Raw genomic sequence first — 22,365 nt, forward strand, 5'->3', positions numbered from 1 at the left:
AGCATCAACAAATAACACAAAGAATCTCTCACTACAGCCACCCGTCTCACCATCGAGAAAGGGAAAAAACTCAGCCACCAAGTTTACAACAAAAATGGATTGGGTTGTCAAACACAGCCCAAATGTGAGCCATGAATATAGATAGATACCAACCAAGGCTGCGTTTCTATATTCATGAGTATACAAAAAAATATGGATGTGTAAAAGTGTAGTAGTTCTTCCCAACTACTACTGAGTTATAACAGCAATCAATCAATCAAGGGGTCAAGCGTTTCTTGAGTTCATCAATGATGTTGCTTCTGGAAACTGTTACTTCTTCGAAGGTTTCCACGTTTTTCAACTTCACAATCCCCTCGCTCGCTTCACGTTCCCCAAGAAATACTATCCAAGGGATTCTTGCCTCCTTGGCACGATCAATATGTTTCATTACTCTTTTATTCACCAGGAATTCCGCATGCACCTTCGCACTCCATATCTCACTTGCAAGCTCCGCTGCTTGTGTCAAATCATCCCCCAGTATGCTCACTAACACTTCCGTCTTAGTGGCCCGAGTAGTCTGCAACTCCCCGACAATTGAATTAAATGAATCCATGCAATATTTTGACAACTAAAACTAGTTCCTAATTTTTTTTTCCAAAAAATCAAATGGTTACCGAAGTTATTACCTGGTTTTGATCTTTCAGAAGTTGTTCCATAATAACAAAAACTCGCTCAATACCAAGACTGACACCAACTGCTGGGACCTGCTTGGAACCAAACATTCCAATAAGGTTGTCGTAGCGTCCACCAGCAGCAATAGAACCAATCTGAGAAACATAGATGATTTGTTATTTACATCCACCGTCCAAATCAAATATGTATTAGGAGGCAGCAACATAACATGATGGTAGCTTCGCACATCGTTACAGGTAATATCACTAAGGAGAAATGATCTTCGAGAGCAAAAATAATTTCCAACAGAAATTTGAATTCTTTTGATTGCTCTAACACAACAAAATCCTCCCAATCACTGTCAGTTGAATTATCAAGGAAAATTCTCTAGCAATTGAAGCAGAGCTGGAACTCGTATCAAATAACGGCATATGCGTAACAAGTCAAAAACAAGAAAGGTGCCAACAGACAGGATGATGACATATAGAAATTTACCTGGGTACCACCTTTAAAAACAGCTTCATAAATTACTCCAGTGTAGTAATCAAGTCCCCTGGCAAGACTCAAGTCAAATACCACTTTGTCAACACAATTCGACTTTTCAAGAGCACTAAATAAAATCTCTAGTTCATTCAAGGCATCCGAAGATCCTTTATTTTGTAGTAGCGGGCTCTGCTCCTGTTTCAGCTTAGATAATAACTCCAATGGATGTCCCCTTTCCTTCACAAAATCACCAATTCTTTCAGCTATCTCCACGGTCAACCCCTTTTCCTCCACCTACCAAGTAAACGTTATTTTATAATAAGTATAATAAATCCATTCTTGTTATGGCTAATATGGATAAAATGCAGAACTAGGAAAAGAAGAAAAAAAAAAAAAAAAACAGATTAATGTAAGAGTTCACCTTGCGATGCGAATTAAGTTAACAAAAAGCAAATCAAATCAAATGGAAAAAAATAACTAAAGAGAAAAAGAGTTTTGACTCAAGTGAGAAATGCAATTATGCAAAAATATGTTGGACGACCTAATTTTAAAATTGACTTACGTAATCTGTATTCAGCATTAAATTAGACCAGATAACTAAAAGATATTAAGGGAGGAAGCAGAATAAGCAAGCATCCTCAATTAATAATAAAATAGTGCTCATTAGTAAATTTAATTACCATTTCTCTTTTTATCTGATCAAAAGATTGCTTGTCCAATTTGTCAATACTCGAACATATGGTTCTGAACTTATCAGATGGCACTCCACAAATTTCTAACATTCCATCCAATAGCCTACGGTGATTCAATTTTATCTGCAGAAGAGAATATGTACAAAATAGATTAGGTTAAAGATTTAGCCACAAAGTGGAGTAAAAAATCAATGGCAGTAACAATATGAATAGACTGAGGCAACTCAGTGTTATAGAAAATCAGGAATCCAATCCACTCTTCTAGGCATATGATAATAAGGGTGAATGTGCTTATAATATATTTGCTTGATGTTTTGTGCTATACTTGCTGATTCATCATAATTATTTAGAACAGCTAGTCCTTTTCTGCAGAACAATTTGTCAAAAAGGTTACCTCGTACTGTCCAATGTTCAGTTCATCAAGTAGCTCGGTTAGTATCTTAATAACTTCAAAATCAGGCCCCATCTTTTCATACTGACCAGCAATATCAAAATCACACTGATAAAACTCACGGAATCTTCCCTTAGATGGGTTGTCTCTTCTGTAAACTTTTGCTATTTGATACCTTTTGAACGATGTTATACCATTCATGGCAACATACCTAGCAAACGGAACAGTCAAGTCGTATCTAAGCGAACAGAGCTCCCCTCCCTGTAAACAGATTGGAAAATAAATTAAAATGATGGAGAACAAAAAAAGAACGACAAGAAGTTATTGCACTGTCACATAAAACCATCCAGTGTTCGGCAAATTTAAAATGACATAATCATTACTTAGAAACTATAAAACTAGATAGAATAGGAAAAACAAGGCAGCCAAAGATTAAACAGAGAAGCATTAATCCAATAAGAAACTAATAAAATGAATTCTATAAGTAATACCCAAAAATGTTTGAGAACCTTGACATGAGGATTGAATGTAAATGGCATTAGTAAGGCAACGGATACAAGAAGTATTAGGAAACTAAAGTTCCAATATTTTTAACAGTCAACTAATCATTATGCTCAGCGACAGATCAAACTAGTTCAGTTAACCAGTAATCATGTAATTATTTAATTTAGTATGAATAGATGCATGGGGGAAATAATTTCAGATATATATCCCAACAATTATATCTAAAAAAACTTGGAAAGAAAGATAATGGTGGTTCCGTTAACACAAGCAATAACATCTATTATAACCTGATCAGCCAGATCATAAACCAGCTTGGAATCTTCTCCATATTTTCCCATGAGAGTTTCTCTCAACTCAAAAGCTGGAGTATCCAAGGCTGTGGCGCCATGCCGCTCAAAAACTCCCTCAATAATTGAAAATGCTTTCTTTCTAATTGCCATTTGTTCTTTGGCAAAATCCCGAGTGCCCTGATATGAAGATCAAGCAGTTGAGTTAAACTAACAAATACCTTACTCTAAATGACTAAGAATACTAAATCAAATAAAAAGATAGCAGTATTAATATTATTCTAATGAGAGTCCACTTCCCATACAAAAACAAGAGGACTTTAGGTGAAGTTCTGAAATATGCCATTACCTTGGGAAGCTTCGGTAGCCTCCTACTTTCGTTGCTTTCAACTATCTCTTTGATTTTCTTCAATAAATTATCAAACCCGGAAGCCTTCGGATCCAAAAAGGATAAGAGATCTTTTACCAAGTTCTCCAATGACCCCAGACCCCCACCTTTACCCTGCAATTTATCCTTAATCAATTGAACAACCACGCTACTACCTTTACCCAACACTGCTTTCTTCTTCTTCTCATTCTTTTTTACCACCTTCTCGTTAGCTCCATTTATGTCAACATCTTGACCCTTCCCTATCAACTCACCGCCTTCAATCGTCATGAAGGCTGCTATGGCCTCCCAAGCGACAATTTTCCATACAGTCGCGAACAACACGTTCACAGCATGGACAAACTCAACGTACTTTTCATCCAAACCCAATTCGGAGACCAACCTATATTCCCTTTTGAGACTCTCGTTACTAGGACATTCCCTATCAAGCAAACCCGCCAGACTCGCCTTCATATTCTCATCGCCATTTGAACCCCAAATCAACTTTACTCTGTCCAGACTACATTTTCCCAAGTCCCACAGCATGGCTGCAAATGACAACAATACGGTCCGAACAGCATCCTCTGTCCCGGAACTCAAGGACCCCCCTCCTTTCCCAATTTTGACACTAGAATTCAACTCAACCCGCATTTTCGAGTGCACCAACTTCGCCTGCTCTCTCAAGCATCCGTGAGTTTTTGGAATCTTTGAGATGGCTCCACTCTCGATCTTACCCACTAACTTAGAGCCATTTAGAAATACCTTCATATCATTGGCGATTCCTACCTCCTCCTTCGAAGCGAAGCCATCACCCGAGTCCATCAAACTGAACGCAGACACGTCAGCTCTAGACGCCTCGCAAGATATGCTAGCCACAGCATCAGCAATGGAAGATAGTGCTGCTGATTGATGGTCCAGCAACGCGCAAATTCCATTCAAAATATAGCATGATTGCTCGAACACGGATAACTCCTCGGGGGTAACGTCAAGCGGTTCAAATTGTAAAGTTTCTGGATTTGAATTGAGGGTCTCCGCAATTAGAATAGGAATTACCGATCGAATCCCGGAAGAAGTAGAAATGATGAGCTTGTTCAGGAGGACAACAAGGGACGCCCTGGCTTCCTCGCGAGTTAGAAAATCGGGAACGAAGAGGTGGTGCTTGATGGATGCAGCATTTGGATTGTTGGACGAAGAAGCAATCCTCTCGAGGGAGGACGAGTCGATCCGAACCAGAGCGAAGCCATGAGCAATGGCGTAGACGGAGGTAGATGCAAGCGATGAACCCTTTCCTCCAAGCGTGATCACGGAGAGCTCAGCAGCAGGGTCTGCCATTGAGAAAAAGCGTTGGGAGGGAAGTGAAGTGGGGGTGGGAAGAAGGTTCAGGAGTGGAGGTTGGCGACGGTTATTTTAGGGTTATGGAGGCGATGGAGGCGATGGAGGCGGCAAAGGAGGGTACCGGAGGAGTGAAGAAAGAAAACGCAACCATTAAACCGGACCGATACGGATACGATTCGTAATTTCGTATTCCATCCCTATTTATAACCATACAATTGAAAGTAATAATAATAAATACTTTGTTTATATGTAAAATTATCGTAATAACCTCAATCAATTTCTGATTAAGGTTTTAAAATGTAGACTAGACTTTGTTTTATTGGAAAGAAATCACCAAAGATTTTGAACACTTCTCTGGCAAAAGTTGAGATGGAAAGTTGTTCAAGTTAACCCAAGTTGACCTCTTTTCTTTTCTTTTTTTCATTTTTTATTTATTTATAAATATATATACCATCTTTCCTTCTCTTTTATTTTGTCCTTCCAACGTAAATCACAACACATTTATTCTCCTTTATTGACTTCACCTGCTAGTTCCAAGTTTATATATTTATTTATTTATGGTGGAAGAGTTGGAGTTTCTAATTTTGTATTACATTTTTTTAGTTTTTTGGGACTGGGCTACAATTGGGCCTCTCCTGTTGTTACCTGCTGTTTTGGGCCCATTCAAAACCCATATTTCCAATTCACTTTGTCCACCAAATCACATTGAACCCAAATAATCGATCTTAGTTGAAATAATGACTGAGATATCTTATACACTAACCTATGTATGCTATGTTTGTTTGAGTTAACTACAACACCACCAACCAACTCAAGCTTATCGAAAACTAAATTGATTCAAATTATTCTTATTCTCTTATAAGAGGCAATTAGTATCCACTTGGTAATGCTATACGTTGAATATATATATATACATACATACATACATATAAATAAATAAATAAATAAATATATAAATATAGTTTGAAAATGTACAAAAGAAAAAAAAAAAAAAAAAAAAAGGAAGAAGATAAGAACACACCCATTTGGAACTGGCAATGGTAGCATCATCGAGTATTGTTATGTACAGTCCAGCAAAAAGGAAAAGGAAAAGGAAAAGGAAAAGGAAAAGGGTAATGTGTGGTGGTGGTGTTGTGTTGTGATGTTGCTACAAAATTGTAGACAGAAATGAAACTTAAGCTCTAATTCGAAAAAGAATGAATGGTGATTGCAGAAGAAGAAAAGGAGATGCCCCCCCTACTACTAGCTTTATGTTGTTGGCTTAAGCTTAGGCTTCTTGAACTGTGAAGTGCAATGCAATGATAATAGTAATAGTTATAATAAAACATTAAAACATTGCTTGCTTTTATATATATACTTACTGTATAGTATTAGATGGTGGAAATGATGAAGTGCTGAAGATGAACCACCATCACTGTAACATCGTCCATGTTCCCCCTTCTGAATGACATTTCCATCAGCCTTTTGCATGCCTTCATGCCATCATTATCCTTCCTTCCCATTTCCCTCATCACTTCATCCACTGCCTCCTGATCTTTTACCTGTTTTTTTTTTTTTTTTTCTCGTTATTATTATACTCTTTAACATAATAATCCAATTCAAACCCAATTCTACGATAGAAAAAAAATTTAAAAATTAAGAAAAGAATCTGTCCCATATAATATAGGTTGGTAGAAGGTTTGAACAGGGGAGCGAGCATGAGAGGAATTATTGTTATTATTATGCATGCTTTTGTTTCTTCTTGACTAAGCAAACGAATAATGTTGGGTTTGAACTTGGAATTGAAGATGGCGTGTGTGAATTGGAAGTACCTTATCCCACAGTCCATCAGACGCCATTATCAAGAACTCGCAATCAGGAGTTAGAGGCAGACGACGGATTTCAGGCTCTGAAATCACCCATTCTTTCAAATGCACGTCTCCTATGGCCCTCGACACCGCCAGCGAACCCTGAACTCTCCACACTCCGTTTTTGCACTCCACAAATCCCCCCTGCAAATAAATTCAACTTCAATTGGAATTGGAATGGACATGGACATGGACATGGACATGGACATGGACTTATTCATTTCCTTTCACTCACCGACTTCTCAATCCGGAGGCGCTCGTCTTCTCGACACACACGGTGTTGCTTCGTCAATGCCGTCGCTACGCCGTTTCGGCTCAATACCACTCGACAATCTCCGACGTTGGCCACATGAAGCTCGCCGTCCTTCACCAGCACGCTCGCCGCACAGGCTCCACTCCCAACGCCCTGCGATGAACCGGGGGGGTACGCCAATTGTTTTAATCGAATTTTCGGTTGCCCTACAAACTTGTGTGAAAGATTAATCAATTTGTTACCTGACCTGACTAAGAAACTCTTCGTCTGTGCGTCCGTGGCCTCTACGAATCGCCAATTCGATTGCGTTTTCTTCGTCCTCAGCAATTTTTTCAAGAGCGTTTATGATGTTCTTCCCTAAATTTTCGACCACGTAGTCGGCTGCATCGCGACCGCCATGGCCGTCCACTACAGCGAAGAAAGCCTGCTTTTCATTTCGAATTATATTGATGTACATGATCAGCCTCTCCAAACCAAACCGATGACGAAATTTCAATTCGATCGGGTAAGAATCAGAACACGGAAGAAATATTGCAAAAAATTTACCTGTTTGGAATCTCCCAACACATCAAGCAAAACTATGTAGGCATCTTCCAACGTTTCTCGCCTTCCTTTCTTGGTTGCCAAACAGTAATCCCTCCCTTGGACTTGGAATTCCTGATTCTCCATTTTCTTCCTCAGTTTCGTAAATTCCAATCCAGGACAATATTCCGGCACCACCAGCCTTCCAGGTCTCTTCCTCAACTTGTTAGGAGCCCCAGAGCCCCTTGCCATTGTTGAAGAATCCGAGCCTTCCTTAAACTTCTCGTCACGAAGGCTCTTCTTCTCCTCCTGCGGTTTGTCATCAACCCGGTTCTGAGACGTCTGGTTGGGCGGCAGCAGAGTATTTTCTTGGGCATCGAGAACTGCAGAGGAATCGTCTGGCAGCTGCGATGTTGCCTTAGTTCCGAGGAGAATATGCCTAACCCAGGAAGTAGGAGGAGGAAATACAGGGGAAGAAGGAGAACAGAGAGAGAGGGCCATTGGAAGGGCTTTGGTCAAGCCCCGTAGAGAACAAAAAAGCAGAGAAAAAATGGAAAATCCCCATAAGAATTCCTGCAAATCAGACATTAGAAGATATAGTTAAAAATGGAATGGGAATGAAACCAGAGAGAGTATGGAAACGGAGAAAGAGAAGAAAAAAAGAAGGAAGAAATTGACTGGTCAAAGGGGAAGTTGATAAAAGAAGGAGCCAACACCGTCGGAGAAAAATCAATTTATCAATCAAAAGGGAGCTTTTGAATGTTTCAATTTCATGAATCACGAATCACAAATCACAAATCACGAATCACGATCACAAATAAAAATGGAGGGTGGAAGCGTTCAAAATGCCTATTTTTTTTTTTTTTCATTCTCTTTTTACCTTTTTAAAATCTTTAATAATATAGCCTTTGATTTCAATTTCTTTGGTAATTTACTTGAGATTTTAGTGATTCTCATAAATGCCCATTCAAATGGGGATTTATTATTATTATTATTATTATTATTATTATTATTACTACTACTACTGCAGAGGGGGATTCTATTATCTTTTTCTATTTAGTTGACTTGGTTTTGTTTAGAAGTGGAACTCAAAGCCGACATTAACATGTCGTATCAATTATTGTTAATCTGAATTTAATGCTTAAATACGGCGACGTGTCATTTTTTATGTCTCCATTTGGATGTATTAAATGGTAAAAGAAAAACTTAAATAGCTAGCTAAAGAGGTAGGACTAATATGCGCGTTCAACAGTTTTTCATTCAACTTAAAAAATACAGTTTTTTTTTTTTTTTTTTTTTTTTTTTTTTTTTTTTTTTTTTTTTTTACAGACTTACATTTTAATAAAAACAATAGAAAGGTAAATTTGAATTTACACTTGTGAATTTAACTACAGTACTACACTAAAATTTAGCGTGCTCTGAGATTTTTCTTTAAATGTTTTCTTGATGTGTTTCAACTATTTAGAAAATATTTTTGATTATTGTGAATTGAGTATCTATTTCATTCGATACAAACTTTTTGTCAATGACTTCAAACTACAATGGGAGATTGAAATAGATGGTTTACATTTACGTTCACGTTTTTTTTATTTTTTATTTTTGGAAAAATGCATTCTATAAATTAAGAATGAACATATTTTTATATAAAGTCAAGGGAACAAATATAATTATTTAAAAATAAACATCAGAACAAAGTAGGAATAGAAGTTGACTAACATAGAATTGACCAAATAATAAATAGCTATATGTTTCACTTGGGTAATTTTCAATTTACAAATTGAGTTTTCAAAAGAGGTTATGTTATTACCCCAAAAAAATACCCATGTGGAGTGAACTAGACTCCTCGATATCCGTTACGGCATAAGTGAAGGAGGATATTTATTACGTAGCTTGGGGCTTAGGGTAATGGAAGGAGACTCGATCTAAACAAACAACAGGCTGCACTGACAAAAGTTAGCATTTATGTATTTTAATCTGAATGGGTCAACAGTTTAAACCGAGTCAAACTTGATTACAACACATTATTCCTACATCCTCAGGCTTAGCAACGGATATTATTATATTAGGAAACAGCAAAGTGGTAGATTCTTTCTCCATCCCTCTCGCCCAGTTTAAAACGTAACCTAGGCTGTTGAAAGACGACTCATCAGTATTTACCCTAAACGCTTGGAAACTTGCTATTCTCTTCAAATTTCACTTGCTTATTATAGTCTTATTACCACATAATTGGACCCGCCGACCAACCAGGAATGCCGAGATTGACATTTTCCCATGTTGAATGTTGTTTTCTTACAGTAATTTCAACCATGTTGAATGTGTACCAACTTAACTCTTCTATACGATTCTCATAGCATTTCCTTGGGTGTGTGTGTGTGCGCGCGTGCGCAGAAACATAGGCCAGGTTTCACTGAACTTGAATTCAAAGGTACGCAGCAAAAGAAATGCTAAAATTTGACTGACCTGGAAACTCTTCCGAGGAATTCATCAAGAGATTTCCATTTCCAATATCATCAATTTATTTTGGGACTGAGGTAGAACTTTGGATCCCTGAAAAAGCTCCTAATTCTCTCTGCCTTGTCCACTGACAGATCTGTGTTCTCCAAAATGTACTCCTTGGATGCTTTCGCGATTGCCTCGATTGAACCAATAGCTTGATTTAGCTGAAGAGTAGCCACATAAGAATGCTCAAATAAAACCCTTACAACTAGAGAGTACTTCATATTTCCATCAATAAATTTCTTTTTTCAGTCGTCTCAAGATCAGTATCACATACAAGTGAAAGACGCATGCAACAATCGCCTTTACTTTGGTGGTCAATAACTCGAGAGTGAATGGTTTCTAGGTTATATCAGAGATACATAGAACGAGAAATGGAACAAACAAGAAAACTATGCCACACAATGAAGAGTGTGAGCTGGTTTTGTTCAAGTAAGCTTACCGAATTCGCATCATGATCATCAAGGCCTGGTACAGAAGACATGACTCTACGAAAAGCATCCATGACTTGCACGGATCTCTTCCTCTTCAACAAGAGCCCCAAAAGGGGGAGAAGGTGATTAAACCAGTGTAAAAAAGACATTATACGACCACTAGAGGTTAAATTGTCATTACTAATTCAAGTAGAATATATCTACACCAACTGACCTCAGTCCTCAGTTTTGACATGACATCTTGCTGCTTGCATGCTGTAATTTGATATAATTATTGAAGATGATTAAGAAAAGTATTCGGCCCAAATTAAAAATGGTTATTACCTCCACGGGAGTGTGCTATCTTCACAATCTTCTCAAAGCCCATCTCAACATCCTGAACTGGTACAAATGGTGGCTTACCAATTTCCATCCCATTTCTCCACGAGATTTGTAGGGAAAGAAAGGCACGTAAGTTCTCGAAAAACAAAATTAACATACAGCAAGGAACCATAAGTGCCAGACTATGGTTACCTAAAGTAAGATTGAACAAATGAATCATTCTGCTCCTTGGTTGGAAGGGCAACAACAACATAGAAATTTGCAAACTGCTTCATCAACTTCTGAACTCTGTCAAAATCAGACTGAATCAAACACAACAAAAGGCAAAACCAGCAAAAAAAAAAAAAAAAAAAAAAAAAAAAAAAAAAAAAAAACAACAAAGCTACCTGCAAAAGATTGATGACGTATTGCTGCAATCCCAACTTGTCACAAAAGCAAAAGCCACTGATAAACCCCCACAATTGAATATCAAGTCCTATAAGTGGTTGATATGAGTACAGAATGGTCGTCAATGAAATTTACATACCGAGAAAGTAAAGAAAATTACTGGAGCGATTGGAACAAAATTGAGGCGAAATGAATTTGTGCTTAGGAAATTAGACATAAAATTGATGGTGGATGGATGCTGCTCATCTCTCCATATATTGCTCATCAAACAGACTCCACCGCCTGCAGTTGTGAAACAAACAGATTACTCCAATGCACCATTCTCGTGCGTGCTCAGACATTTTGAAAAATGTACATACAAGATTTTTGTTAACATGTTCTACAAGTATAACCTCATTTCGCGCATAGAGAAATTTGATCATGACAACACCACGTCCACTTTTAGGGAACCACTATTTGGGTTTTTCAATTATCATGATGATCTTCTTTTAAATTATTAGCCAATTAAAAAATAAATAAATAGAAAAAGGAAGGATAAAAAAAAAAAAGGGTGGGACGCAAGATCTAACATTGGATAGTACACTCAAAACACATTATATGTGGTGGCATAAGATTCAAAAACTCGAACATGTGAAGTTACGGCTCCCAGAAAATTATCAAATGTCTCGTAAAGAAATGCATTAAATCACGAGTGTACTTATGATAATGCTAGACGGATCAAGAACAATACTAACGTAAAGACAGACGCTAACTAACAATTTTCCTAGGGAGTTCTTAAAGCACAGACAATTTACATTTCGGAGGAGATAGATGCTTGTTCTCCCGGAAGTAATAAGCACAGACAACTATAATTTTCCTCGTTTGAAATCATTTCATTTGCGGAAACTATAAACGAGCAAAGTAGAGATTGAGCGACAGTGACAGTTGAAAACAAGTGAACGAACATTGACATGCAACAAGCAGATTCCTCTAAAATCGTATTTGTTGACATCGGAGAGCATATTTCTTCGTGTGTTTCCAGTGTTTGTTTATTTGATGATCAAAAGATATCGCATCCCCGTGCCTAAAGCAATCAATCAGGAGAATTCTACATTGCTTTCTACCCTATGAAATACTAACATAATCTTGTGACCTAAAATGAATTCATGAGTCCTGCATTTGCATCCGATCAAGACATATACGGCTTTCTAGTAAATAACACACAGTTTAAATCAATAAGATAGTTAAGAACAGAGTACCAGAATTTTTTGCTTTCACTTGATTTCCATCCATTTGATTAACATCTCTCTGTGACAAACTCCCCATAGCTAACTCTCAGTGATAACATAAACTTTGTACAGAAACGGGGGGGAGAGAGGAAGAGACGCAGCGGGAGGAGAAGATATGGCGCGCGAAAATCTAAATCCTGTGCGAAACGAACTTTCAGGAGGGCTTTTAAATTATAGCAACAGTACCGGGGCCGAGCTGAAGCCTTTATCTAAGTCCATTTAAACGCCCATACTTAGGCCCAAGAGGAAGCCTGTATCTAAGTCCATTTCAAAGCCCATACTTAGGCCCAAGAGGAAGCCCATATCTAAGTCCATTTCTCGGGTTTTGGACCTCTCGCTGGCTATTCTTAATTGGGTCGGGTCTTGGGCATGACCTAAAGCTTCACGCCTCATGCCTCACTTCTCGTGCCTTCTCTCTTTTAGACCTCATGGCTCATGGCTCATGCCTCGTGTCTTATATCTTTAAGCCTCATTGGCCTCAAGACCCATGCACCAAACTGATGAACTAGGTTGAACCAAACCAAATGGTTCGGTTCGATTATTTGAAGAAAGCTGGAGATTGGTCGGTTCTCTAACATCAAAACCGGAAAGAATCGGTTCGGTTTATCTGAGAAAGGTGTACAACCCACCAGTGGAGAGAGCAGAGAGCAGTGAGCAGGGAGCAGGCACTAATGTCCGGCGAAAGCATCTGCAAACAGTGAAAGAAGCACCTCAGTTATTCCGTATCTCTCGGCCGCCGCGCCGCCCATTGGAGTTTCTGATTCTTCTTCATCTTTGTAGTCAGTACATTCCATCCGTGTACTTGGAAAGGAGAGTACTCTTTCCTTCATTGCAGTTGTTTTAGGCTTAACTATTCCACACGATGCTTTCAAGTTCCTCGATGGCTTCACCTAGCCGCCCAAATTATGTATTAGTTTCGGATATTATACGTACACCCTCTCTATCTTCGCAAAGGATTAAAGCTCTAAGCTGGTTTGTTGATTCAAACATCATCCCATCTTATAGTTTCCCTTCACTGCTAAAAATGGCCAAACAACCACAGCGCAAGAATCACACCCTACACTGCTCCGCATCACTTCATTCTACTGAGACTCTTCCCCGGTTTGTTTTCAATTCACTGCACCTTTTAGTATAACTTTTCTTCCAGGGATATGTTTCCGTCTATTTCCCCTCACCTCCTTAATTTTGGAAACATGAGAATGAAATAGCTCTTGGTTAGAATCTCTTCTCTGGTATTTACTTGCAGGAAAGATGAAATTGCTGTTCATGGAGTTTCTGAAAAAATTGTTGGTGTCCTAGGAGGGGGCCAACTGGGTCGTATGCTTTGTCAAGCAGCCTCCAAATTGTCCATCAAAATCGCAATTCTCGACCCACTTGTAAACTGCCCTGCTAGTTCGTTAGCTTACTATCACATGGTTGGTGACTTTGATGATAGTAATACTGTCCAAGAATTTGCTAAGAGGTACATTTTTTACGTTCATTAGTTCTTTTTTAATGCTCATGGTAGTAACAGTAAGTTCCGTCCATGGTAGTTAGATGTGAAGTCTTAACAGTTGAAATTGAACACGTTGATGTGGCCACACTAGAGATTCTCGAGGAGCAAGGAATTGATTGTCAACCGAGAGCATCTACCATCCGTATAATTCAGGCCTGTGTTTCTTCATGTGTACATTTGGTTTTGAAAGCCATCTCTTTTTTAAGTCCAAAAGTTACTTGTCAATTCTAAGATTTTCAGTCAATCTTTTATTATGAGGACCGGATGAATGAAGGCTACATCTATACTGGAAATAGAGGAATGCATAATACATACACCTTTAAAGAAGCTTCTAACCAGAAATTTTCCTATAACGCTGTTATCATGACTACATCTTATATATCTTGCAGTACTAGTTTCCTCCCTCTCTCTTCTTGTTGGTTGATATCTATTAAAATAACCAATGCATGTGTTATACACCTATCAAAGTGTCCCTGCAATCTGCTCAAGAAGATTAAATCTTCTAACCTCCACCATTACGTTGCTCAGAGATCGAAATAAATTGTCTACTATATTTGTTTATGATTTCTGATCCTTTATCATCTATTATGTTACAGGACAAATATCTCCAAAAAGTTCATTTTTCTCAGCATGGAATTCCATTGCCCGAGTTTATGCAGGTTATATTATCTGCATTGACTTCTCCTTAATGGTGTTGCCATTCTTGCCCTTATATTTGTGTTTAACAGTAGCAGATTACTTACTGACCATTAATGTTTTCTCTTACAGATCGAAGATCTTGAAGGTGCAAAGAGAGCAGGTGATATATTTGGTTATCCTCTCATGATTAAGAGCAAAAGATTTGCTTATGATGGACGAGGAAATGCTGTTGCGAAAAGTGTGGAGGAGCTTTCTTCTGCCATTTTTGGTGAGATATATCTGATATGTAATTTGTTTCTTTCTTTTAAGTTCTTTTTAAATATTGAAATTGCAATATATTAATAATAGTATGCAAAAAGCCTGTAATTTATGCGATTATTAAAAATAGTCCCGTAACTTTTTGAGAACAACCTATGGGGTGCTCAATGAAACGATCTTGATTTCACACTATGTTGTTGGCTGAGGAGAGAGCTACTCTACAAAGCGGTGGGGAGTGGGATAGTACTGACATCTAGCTCCTCGTTAGGTTTTATGTTTTCCTTAAGGCATCAATGTTGATTTTTTTTTTTTTTTTTTTTTTTTTTTTGTAGGCTTTGTTTTTTAGGATGCTCTTATGTTCCTTTATTTTTTCTCATAGAAAGTATGCTTTAAAAAAAAAAAAACATATGGAGATGGAGATTCGAAGCTGAGACATTTTGGTTTAGGATGTCTTAATCAATTGTTACATTTTTTTTTTTGTACTTGTAGAAATTTAATTTGGGAGTCTAAGTAATTAGGCATTTTGTATGCTTGTTATGTTTACTTCTTGGTCCGTTTGAGATCTTAATTTACGCATAATTTTATTTAATATATTTCCTTGTTTTCTAATAACTTATGCACTTTGTCAATATGTCCAGCTCTGGGTGGATTTGAGCGTGGCTTATATGTCGAGAAGTGGGCACCTTTCGTGAAGGTTAGGTCTTAGCATGCTGTTTGCCTTGTTGATCATTCACCTCACTCTTAATTGCTTTTTTCTCCCTATGTATGCATTTCCCTCTCTTTATTTCTTTTATTTATTTTTTTATTTATTTTATGTAACGAAAGAATTTCATCGGGAGTAAAGCCATGTCCCAAGCAATGAAGCTTACACAAAGCTTTTCCAGTTAGCTTAAAGAACATTTTAGTGATAGTTGTTGAAAGGAGCATAGAATCTACACCAAGAGAGCCGTTAAAAAGAGTTTCTAGAATTTTTTTTAGTTTTCTTTCTTTTGTAAGAATGTGTGAATATGTGATAAATGAACAATAACACAGATCAATTTGCATATGAAGTCCTGGACCTAAGCATTATGAAGTTTCTGTTTGTATATCTTTTTCAGGATGACATCTGATCTTTGTTTTCCTTTTGTGTGATAGGAACTGTCAGTTGTTATTGCAAGAGGTAGAGACAACTCCATGGCATGCTATCCTGTTGTTGAAACTATTCACAAGTAAGTTGAAGGATACAATTTTTATATGTTCTTCCCTTTCCATTCTTGCAAACTTCCATTTCTCCTTGCAAGCTTTAAAAAAATGTAAATTCATGAAATGTATAGCTCAATGGTATTGGTGAGTATTACCTCCTTTATGGTAGGAGGTTCAAATCTCCACAACCCCACTTGTTATTGTAAATTTCATGCATCATATGCAAGTGTCTGTAAATTATCAATCATACTACGTCGATGTCTAACTTTTTATTTGATACCTATCTTCGTCTCTCTATTCTCAGGAGGATTATAAAGGGTTTGTAGTTGTAGAACATGAAAGATTCAAAGTTGAGGTGAACGATTAGTTTAGATGTACTTGTCCTAGGTTGAGTAAATGGAGGGAAGATAGTTCTTTCATAAGTTGGAGGATAGAAATAAACATGCTATGGTGGCGGATGTTATCCTTATGGCAAATCCTAATTATCATTTACAAAAACCTAGTTGGGTCAAGATTGACAGGTTTTTGATCAAATCTTTGTGGAGCTCAAGAAATATTGCTCTGGCTTCCTTGGATGCAACTTGCTTTCATGGGAGTATCCTTTTATGAGTTGATCCTTCTTACAATTTCGTGAAAATGGTATTAGGTTATTAAACACTTGCACTGAAAATTACTGTTGAGGACCTTCCTTTACTTTCGTTTCTAGCCTAAGCTTAATTCCGATCATTGCTTCTTCTTCCCCGCCGTCTTTGAGCCTTCAGCTGCCAGTCTTTTGTGGAAGTCAAAAGCTGTGTTGTGTTCACAATAGGTTTTTTTTTTTTTTTTTTTTTTTTCAACCTAATCAGCAGGGTGAAACAACTAAACAGTGGGCCATAATATCTCGACTCTCAAGTTGTAGTAGGGTCTTTTGGGAGTCTTTGATCAACACTATTTTTTCCACTTCCATGAATAGTTTCTACACAGTTATGCTTACTGGCCCCTTGCTTAATTCCAAAGCTAAAGCTTCTTGTTACAGTGTGGTGAAGTGTATTATGTGAGAAATTTGGCTGGAAGTAATTATAACTTTTGAAATGTTGAAGGGCAGCTCTTAACTTTTTGGGACCGTATGTTTTTGTCTCCTCTTCTCAGGCTGTGTTAGATAAGTCTTCTGTAAGTATTATCTTTCTTTGATTCTTTATCAACTGGAGCAATTATTTGGAACTCTTGGTTCTGCAGGCTCATTTCATTTATGATAAAAATTCATTCTTATAAAGAGAAAATTGTAAGATGTGATTGCAATGATCTTACATTACTCCTGTGCATTCAGACAACACATTGGTTCTAGCTTTGTTTTTGGCTAGTTCCTCTTGCTGGGCTGTTGTTTATAGGTCATTTTGTATATATATAATATATATATTTTCCATTTTCTCATTGATAGCTGATTTTCCATAAAAAAAAGTTACTTGGGCATCACATAAAAAAATTTGTCCCTGTAGAGAAAATATTTGTCACATCGTCAAAGCTCCAGCTAGTGTGTCATGGGAGATCAAGAAACTTGCAACCGATGTTGCATTCAAAGCTGTTAGCTCTCTGGAAGGTGCTGGCATTTTTGCTGTAGAGTTGTTTGTAACAGAAGATGGTCAGGTTGTATAATCAGTGTTAACTTGCTGTAAAAATATCGTGTTATTAGCATTTTTCTTCTTTTGGACTCTGGGACTAATGTACTGATCATCTTTTTTTACCTTTAACAGATTTTACTGAATGAAGTGGCACCTAGACCTCATAATAGTGGTCATCACACAATTGAGTCTTGCAAGACCTCTCAATATGAGCAGCATTTGCGGGCAGTCCTTGGTCTTCCCCTTGGCGATCCATCAATGATAACTCCAGCTGCTATTATGTATAATATTCTAGGTGAAGATGAGGTAAATTAAGAATATTTTATCCCCTTTTGCTTTGTGATATTTTCTTTATTGATTGAAACTACATTTGCTATTTTTAAAAACAGAAGAGGAAGAAACAATACATGTTAGGTGCGGCAGAATTCTTTATGTTAAGCAGCTTAAGTATTAGAGACTAGGTAATTTAGTGATTTAAATGTTGTCTATAAGTTTCAATACCAGTGAACTTATCCTGGATGAGGCTGAGATACTTGGAAGCTGTATATGATATAACACAATTTGATACTTTTGAGGACATCGATGATTGATCAATCATAATTAGGAGAACAAAGCCTTACTAACATTGAAGGCAGGGCATCAGTTCAAACTTCATAGTAGAATAGACTTTGAATATGCATGTTGTAGCTGTAAGTAAACACTTGTGATAGTTGTTCTATTGCTGTTTTTTTTCAGGGGGAACCTGGTTTTTATTTAGCTCATCAACTGATGCAAAGGGCATTGAGTATATCTGGAGCTTTTGTTCATTGGTATAATAAATCGGGTTAGGCTCAAATTTTTCTTCCTCTTTACATTTTTCCCCTTCTTGAATTGCGAACTCAACATTTAATCGACTCCCTTCATGAACCAGAAATGAGAAAGCAAAGAAAGATGGGTCACATCACGATTGTTGGCCGGTCTATGAGTGTTATTGAAAACTTACTATCATTCACGCTTGATGAAGCTTCTGAAAAACCTGCAGGTCAGCCTCCCTCCGTGATGCTTCATGTTTTAGTGTTTTATTTGATTTTTTGTTTTTTTTTGTTTTTTTTGTTTTTTTTGTTTTTAGCCTGTTAACGGTTGTGTTAATTGAAGTACGATTTTCAAAGGAGTGGTTACAATGCTAGTCAAATTACTATATCAGTTATTCGTATGCTCTTTCCTTAGTTATAATCTTTTCAATGTCAACTTAGAAAAGAGAAAAAAGAAAATAAAGGAAAACCTCACATTATTATTTTTGGCCAATTAGAAGAAAAGGAACTAGCTTTTATACTAGTTCATACAAACGTTCAATCAGCTAGGGACTTAACTAACTAAGCCTAACAATTTTACCTACTAATCTTGAACTTCTAACTAATCTTGAAAATTAAAGAATCTGGAACGATAATATAGCTGCTAAAAAATACAGAATTTCCCTAAATGCTCAGCCTTTATAACAAATAGGCCAGATCACGCATTATGGATCTTATAAGAAAGTTATATCATGTCTTATTGGTTAACTTATAAATCTAGCTTTTGTATTTCTTAGTTTCTAAGGAAAACCTCTTTCCTATTCCTAAAGGAAAGTGCATATATATTGGTAGGTAGGTATCATTGAAGTTTCATATATGTATAATAAAAATTTGATCTTTTCTCTATTTGATCATTTCTGTTTCTTATTAAAATCATACTCAACACAGTTGAACGCCGTGTTGGAATCATAATGGGCTCGGATTCAGATTTTCCTGTAATGAGAGATGCTGCAAAGGTCCTTGACACATTTGGTGTGCCTTACGAGGTTAATTTTTGTTTTTGGTGATTGATGTTGTTTATGTTCATGATATACATACTTTTGGTTAAAAATACCATTTTGGTCCATATACTTTTGATTAAATGTATATATTTAGTCTTGGGTTTTCAATTATAAAAACAGTCTCCATTAGTCTCTTTAAATTTTGAAAAAGTATTCACATTGCATGTTTCTTACGTGAAAGTTACTATTCAACCAATTTTGATAAACGTAAGTTCAAAGGACATTTGAAGTACATGAGCTAAAATGAAACTCAAAGTAACGGAGCCACAATTGTATTTTAACCTATATTTTCTTGATGGATATATATATATATAATGTCTAACCTGTGAGTTTTTTTTTTTCTTTTCTTTTTTCTTTCAAAAATATGCAGATAAAGATAGTTTCTGCACATCGAACCCCTGCTTGGATGTTTTCTTATGCCTCATCTGCTCAGGAGAGAGGGATCCAGGTTATCATTGCTGGTGCTGGGGGTGCAGCCCATTTACCAGGCTAGTCATTTAAATGCTTCCTAGTATATAATATTTGGATAGAACAAAAGATGTCATTCTAAAGGGCTGGTGAAATGAACAAAATTGCTCGTTTACGCAGTCTTGAGTTCAAAATTACTTGGGTCACTGGCTATTGCATGTTAAATTCAGGGGATAGTTCTTAGTGTGAAATCTGGCAAACAATGAAAGATTGGGGATTTCTATATTTATTTTCCCAAAAAATAGGGAATTTATCATTAGCGACTGGTAGCTTGATTTTCAGGTATGGTTGCCTCACTTACGCCGTTGCCTGTTATTGGTGTCCCTGTGCGTGCTTCGACATTGGATGGACTTGATTCACTTCTGTCAATTGTGCAGGTACTCTGTTTTTGTCTCAAAATAATTTCTGGTTCTATCGGTTTGATTAATAATTTCTTTTTGGCGTATAAACATAAATTTTGGTGCATTTTTCGAGGTCACCTATTGTGATCTGTTAAATCAGTTGGTCCCTAACCTATCCCTGGAATGAGATTAAGAAGGTTTTAAATGAATGTGCTAGCATAAGTGAATATATGGGTTTTGTAGAATTGATCTTTTTGTTTGCTTTTGGCAATTGTTTGTGCAAATTCTTGGTTCCCATTTCACGAGCATTTATGATTATTTTAAGGACTTCTGGTGCAGATGCCGAGGGGAGTTCCGGTGGCTACTGTTGCAATCAATAACGCAACCAATGCTGGTTTGCTGGCATTAAGGATGTTGGGGGTGGCAGACACGGATCTACTCTCAAGGTGCTTCTCTTATTTGCTTACGAATATATATAGTGGAACTTCAAGTAAATAAAATGAGCATATGGTACTGTTAATGTGCAGGATGAGCCAATTTCAAGAAGACACCAAGAAAAGTGTATTGAGCAAGGCAGAAAACTTGGAAAAAGGTGGTTGGGATGTGTAGCCTTTACCCAAAAACCATCAATTCAAAAGAGCAAAGTAACTTTGCTTAGCCATTTCTATTTCGACTCTGCATACATTCAATAGAATTCCTGTTAAGCAGCAGGAAGTGTTTTTGAGAAGTGACGAGGAAAATAAATTAATTTAGTTCAGGCAGCTATTGAGGCTATGTATGTTTACGGCTAATGTAGTTTCTTAGTCCACAATTTTACAGATCATTTATCCTCTGAATACGAATTTTAATCTTAGGGAACCTGGTTTTGCATCGGTACTGGCCGTTGGGAGTTGAAGCATTCTAACTCAAATAAGAAATAAGAATTGTGACCTCAATGAACTCATGATTCTTCACTTGCAGAGAATTATCAATGAACTCATAATTATAAAATACTATGTTTATTATGTTTAATCTGTCTGCCTGCGTTCTTACACTTGCAGAGAATGCAGCAGTTTAGCCTCACAAGTTCATTACATCTAATCATCTCACAGCAAAAGGTATACTAAAAAATTTACAGGTATTAATTTACAATTTACATTTAATCTGAAATATTACGTCCTCGTTTTGTTTTCCTTTCCTTTATATGTACATGGAAAGAAAAGAGAAACCACAAGTCTCTCCCCATTTTTGAAGGTGGGAATTTGCATACTCATTAACATAACAATCCCGGCCGTCCAACCTTCGGCATCAAAATTCACTAAACCTTAGAACTAGTAGTAGCTGTACCTAGGCTAGGCCACAGAGAAGATGATGCTATAGCCTTCGTTGCACTTGATGTCTATCTTTGATTTTTCATCATTTTCTTCACTTTCCTTGAGAAGCTCCTTACCACAGCCTCATCGGAAAATGTTAATAAAAGAAGATTATCATGATGATCTTCTTTTAAATTATTAGCCAATTAAAAAATAAATAAATAGAAAAAGGAAGGATAAAAAAAAAAAAGGGTGGGACGCAAGATCTAACATTGGATAGTACACTCAAAACACATTATATGTGGTGGCATAAGATTCAAAAACTCGAACATGTGAAGTTACGGCTCCCAGAAAATTATCAAATGTCTCGTAAAGAAATGCATTAAATCACGAGTGTACTTATGATAATGCTAGACGGATCAAGAACAATACTAACGTAAAGACAGACGCTAACTAACAATTTTCCTAGGGAGTTCTTAAAGCACAGACAATTTACATTTCGGAGGAGATAGATGCTTGTTCTCCCGGAAGTAATCAGCACAGACAACTATAATTTTCCTCGTTTGAAATCATTTCATTTGCGGAAACTATAAACGAGCAAAGTAGAGATTGAGCGACAGTGACAGTTGAAAACAAGTGAACGAACATTGACATGCAACAAGCAGATTCCTCTAAAATCGTATTTGTTGACATCGGAGAGCATATTTCTTCGTGTGTTTCCAGTGTTTGTTTATTTGATGATCAAAAGATATCGCATCCCCGTGCCTAAAGCAATCAATCAGGAGAATTCTACATTGCTTTCTACCCTATGAAATACTAACATAATCTTGTGACCTAAAATGAATTCATGAGTCCTGCATTTGCATCCGATCAAGACATATACGGCTTTCTAGTAAATAACACACAGTTTAAATCAATAAGATAGTTAAGAACAGAGTACCAGAATTTTTTGCTTTCACTTGATTTCCATCCATTTGATTAACATCTCTCTGTGACAAACTCCCCATAGCTAACTCTCAGTGA

The 22,365-nt window shown here is 37.0% G+C and overlaps 4 protein-coding genes across 9 annotated transcripts; 1 reads left to right on the plus strand and 3 right to left on the minus strand.

Moving 5' to 3' along the window:
• Positions 1-104: 104 nt before the first annotated feature.
• On the minus strand, positions 105-4,869 carry LOC111808670 (histidine--tRNA ligase, cytoplasmic). 2 transcript variants are annotated; one of them, XM_023694785.2, is made up of 7 exons: positions 3,358-4,863; positions 3,009-3,188; positions 2,221-2,478; positions 1,815-1,949; positions 1,147-1,428; positions 666-806; positions 105-556 (listed from the first exon to the last, which is right to left on the minus strand). In XM_023694785.2, the coding sequence occupies exons 1-7, from the start codon at positions 4,705-4,707 to the stop codon at positions 257-259; spliced, it is 2,646 nt and encodes an 881-aa protein (XP_023550553.2). In that variant the 5' UTR covers positions 4,708-4,863; the 3' UTR covers positions 105-256. The 2 variants fall into 2 exon arrangements, with proteins under 2 accessions (XP_023550553.2, XP_086973245.1); XM_087117119.1 differs by lacking the exons at positions 105-556; positions 666-806 and adding an exon at positions 813-1,038 and having other exon boundaries at positions 3,358-4,869.
• A 770-nt stretch (positions 4,870-5,639) lies between these two features.
• On the minus strand, positions 5,640-9,931 carry LOC111808156 (putative protein phosphatase 2C 53). Of its 3 annotated transcripts, none has more exons than XM_087116802.1 (6): positions 9,793-9,931; positions 7,357-7,905; positions 7,058-7,237; positions 6,793-6,963; positions 6,522-6,701; positions 5,640-6,251 (listed from the first exon to the last, which is right to left on the minus strand). In XM_087116802.1, the coding sequence occupies exons 2-6, from the start codon at positions 7,831-7,833 to the stop codon at positions 6,081-6,083; spliced, it is 1,179 nt and encodes a 392-aa protein (XP_086972928.1). In that variant the 5' UTR covers positions 7,834-7,905; positions 9,793-9,931; the 3' UTR covers positions 5,640-6,080. The 3 variants fall into 3 exon arrangements, with proteins under 3 accessions (XP_086972928.1, XP_023549742.2, XP_086972927.1); XM_023693974.2 differs by lacking the exon at positions 9,793-9,931 and having other exon boundaries at positions 5,640-5,991; positions 6,072-6,251; positions 7,058-7,234; positions 7,357-8,173; XM_087116801.1 differs by lacking the exon at positions 9,793-9,931 and having other exon boundaries at positions 7,058-7,234; positions 7,357-8,173.
• On the minus strand, positions 9,485-12,370 carry LOC111808157 (DNA ligase-like protein). The gene is made up of 8 exons (XM_087116803.1): positions 12,209-12,370; positions 11,131-11,252; positions 10,970-11,058; positions 10,776-10,871; positions 10,587-10,681; positions 10,477-10,517; positions 10,271-10,354; positions 9,485-9,992 (listed from the first exon to the last, which is right to left on the minus strand). Exons 1-8 carry the CDS (start codon positions 12,273-12,275, stop codon positions 9,843-9,845), a joined length of 744 nt encoding a protein of 247 aa, XP_086972929.1. The 5' UTR covers positions 12,276-12,370; the 3' UTR covers positions 9,485-9,842.
• A 378-nt stretch (positions 12,371-12,748) lies between these two features.
• LOC111808154 (phosphoribosylaminoimidazole carboxylase, chloroplastic) lies at positions 12,749-21,003 on the plus strand. Of its 3 annotated transcripts, XM_023693971.2 has the most exons (16): positions 12,749-13,339; positions 13,485-13,700; positions 13,775-13,886; positions 14,330-14,392; positions 14,502-14,640; positions 15,269-15,324; positions 15,765-15,838; positions 17,288-17,435; positions 17,543-17,716; positions 18,146-18,233; positions 18,321-18,431; positions 19,129-19,226; positions 19,612-19,729; positions 19,992-20,086; positions 20,390-20,496; positions 20,578-21,003. In XM_023693971.2, exons 1-16 carry the CDS (start codon positions 13,101-13,103, stop codon positions 20,657-20,659), a joined length of 1,920 nt encoding a protein of 639 aa, XP_023549739.2. In that variant the 5' UTR covers positions 12,749-13,100; the 3' UTR covers positions 20,660-21,003. The 3 variants fall into 3 exon arrangements, with proteins under 3 accessions (XP_023549739.2, XP_023549740.2, XP_023549741.2); XM_023693972.2 differs by lacking the exon at positions 12,749-13,339 and having other exon boundaries at positions 13,530-13,700; positions 13,771-13,886; XM_023693973.2 differs by lacking the exons at positions 12,749-13,339; positions 13,775-13,886 and having other exon boundaries at positions 13,561-13,700.
• The last annotated feature ends 1,362 nt before the right edge of the window (positions 21,004-22,365 follow it).

This window comes from Cucurbita pepo, chromosome 13 (assembly GCF_057944985.1).
Source record: "Cucurbita pepo subsp. pepo isolate OVF chromosome 13, ASM5794498v1, whole genome shotgun sequence".
NCBI classification, from domain to species: Eukaryota; Viridiplantae; Streptophyta; class Magnoliopsida; order Cucurbitales; family Cucurbitaceae; genus Cucurbita; species Cucurbita pepo.

Excerpts from the sequence above, each read along its gene's own strand:
- LOC111808157 (XM_087116803.1), bottom strand. The coding sequence starts at position 12,275 with ATGGGGAGTTTGTCACAGAGAGATGTTAATCAAATGGATGGAAATCAA. Across the intron at positions 10,872-10,969 it reads ACGTCATCAATCTTTTGCAG|AGTTCAGAAGTTGATGAAGC; the intron begins GTAGCTTTGTTG and ends TGATTTTGACAG. Across the intron at positions 10,682-10,775 it reads TTTGTTCAATCTTACTTTAG|AAATGGGATGGAAATTGGTA; the intron begins GTAACCATAGTC and ends AATCTCGTGGAG.
- LOC111808154 (XM_023693971.2), top strand. The coding sequence starts at position 13,101 with ATGCTTTCAAGTTCCTCGATGGCTTCACCTAGCCGCCCAAATTATGTA. Across the intron at positions 13,340-13,484 it reads TCTACTGAGACTCTTCCCCG|GAAAGATGAAATTGCTGTTC; the intron begins GTTTGTTTTCAA and ends ATTTACTTGCAG. Across the intron at positions 18,432-19,128 it reads AGCTTCTGAAAAACCTGCAG|TTGAACGCCGTGTTGGAATC; the intron begins GTCAGCCTCCCT and ends TACTCAACACAG.
- LOC111808156 (XM_023693974.2), bottom strand. The coding sequence starts at position 7,920 with ATGTCTGATTTGCAGGAATTCTTATGGGGATTTTCCATTTTTTCTCTG. Across the intron at positions 6,964-7,057 it reads ACGAAGAGTTTCTTAGTCAG|GGCGTTGGGAGTGGAGCCTG; the intron begins GTCAGGTAACAA and ends GGTTCATCGCAG. Across the intron at positions 6,252-6,521 it reads CTGATGGACTGTGGGATAAG|GTAAAAGATCAGGAGGCAGT; the intron begins GTACTTCCAATT and ends AAAAAAAAACAG.
- LOC111808670 (XM_023694785.2), bottom strand. The coding sequence starts at position 4,707 with ATGGCAGACCCTGCTGCTGAGCTCTCCGTGATCACGCTTGGAGGAAAG. Across the intron at positions 2,479-3,008 it reads TTTATGATCTGGCTGATCAG|GGAGGGGAGCTCTGTTCGCT; the intron begins GTTATAATAGAT and ends ATCTGTTTACAG. Across the intron at positions 1,950-2,220 it reads TGAACATTGGACAGTACGAG|ATAAAATTGAATCACCGTAG; the intron begins GTAACCTTTTTG and ends TCTCTTCTGCAG.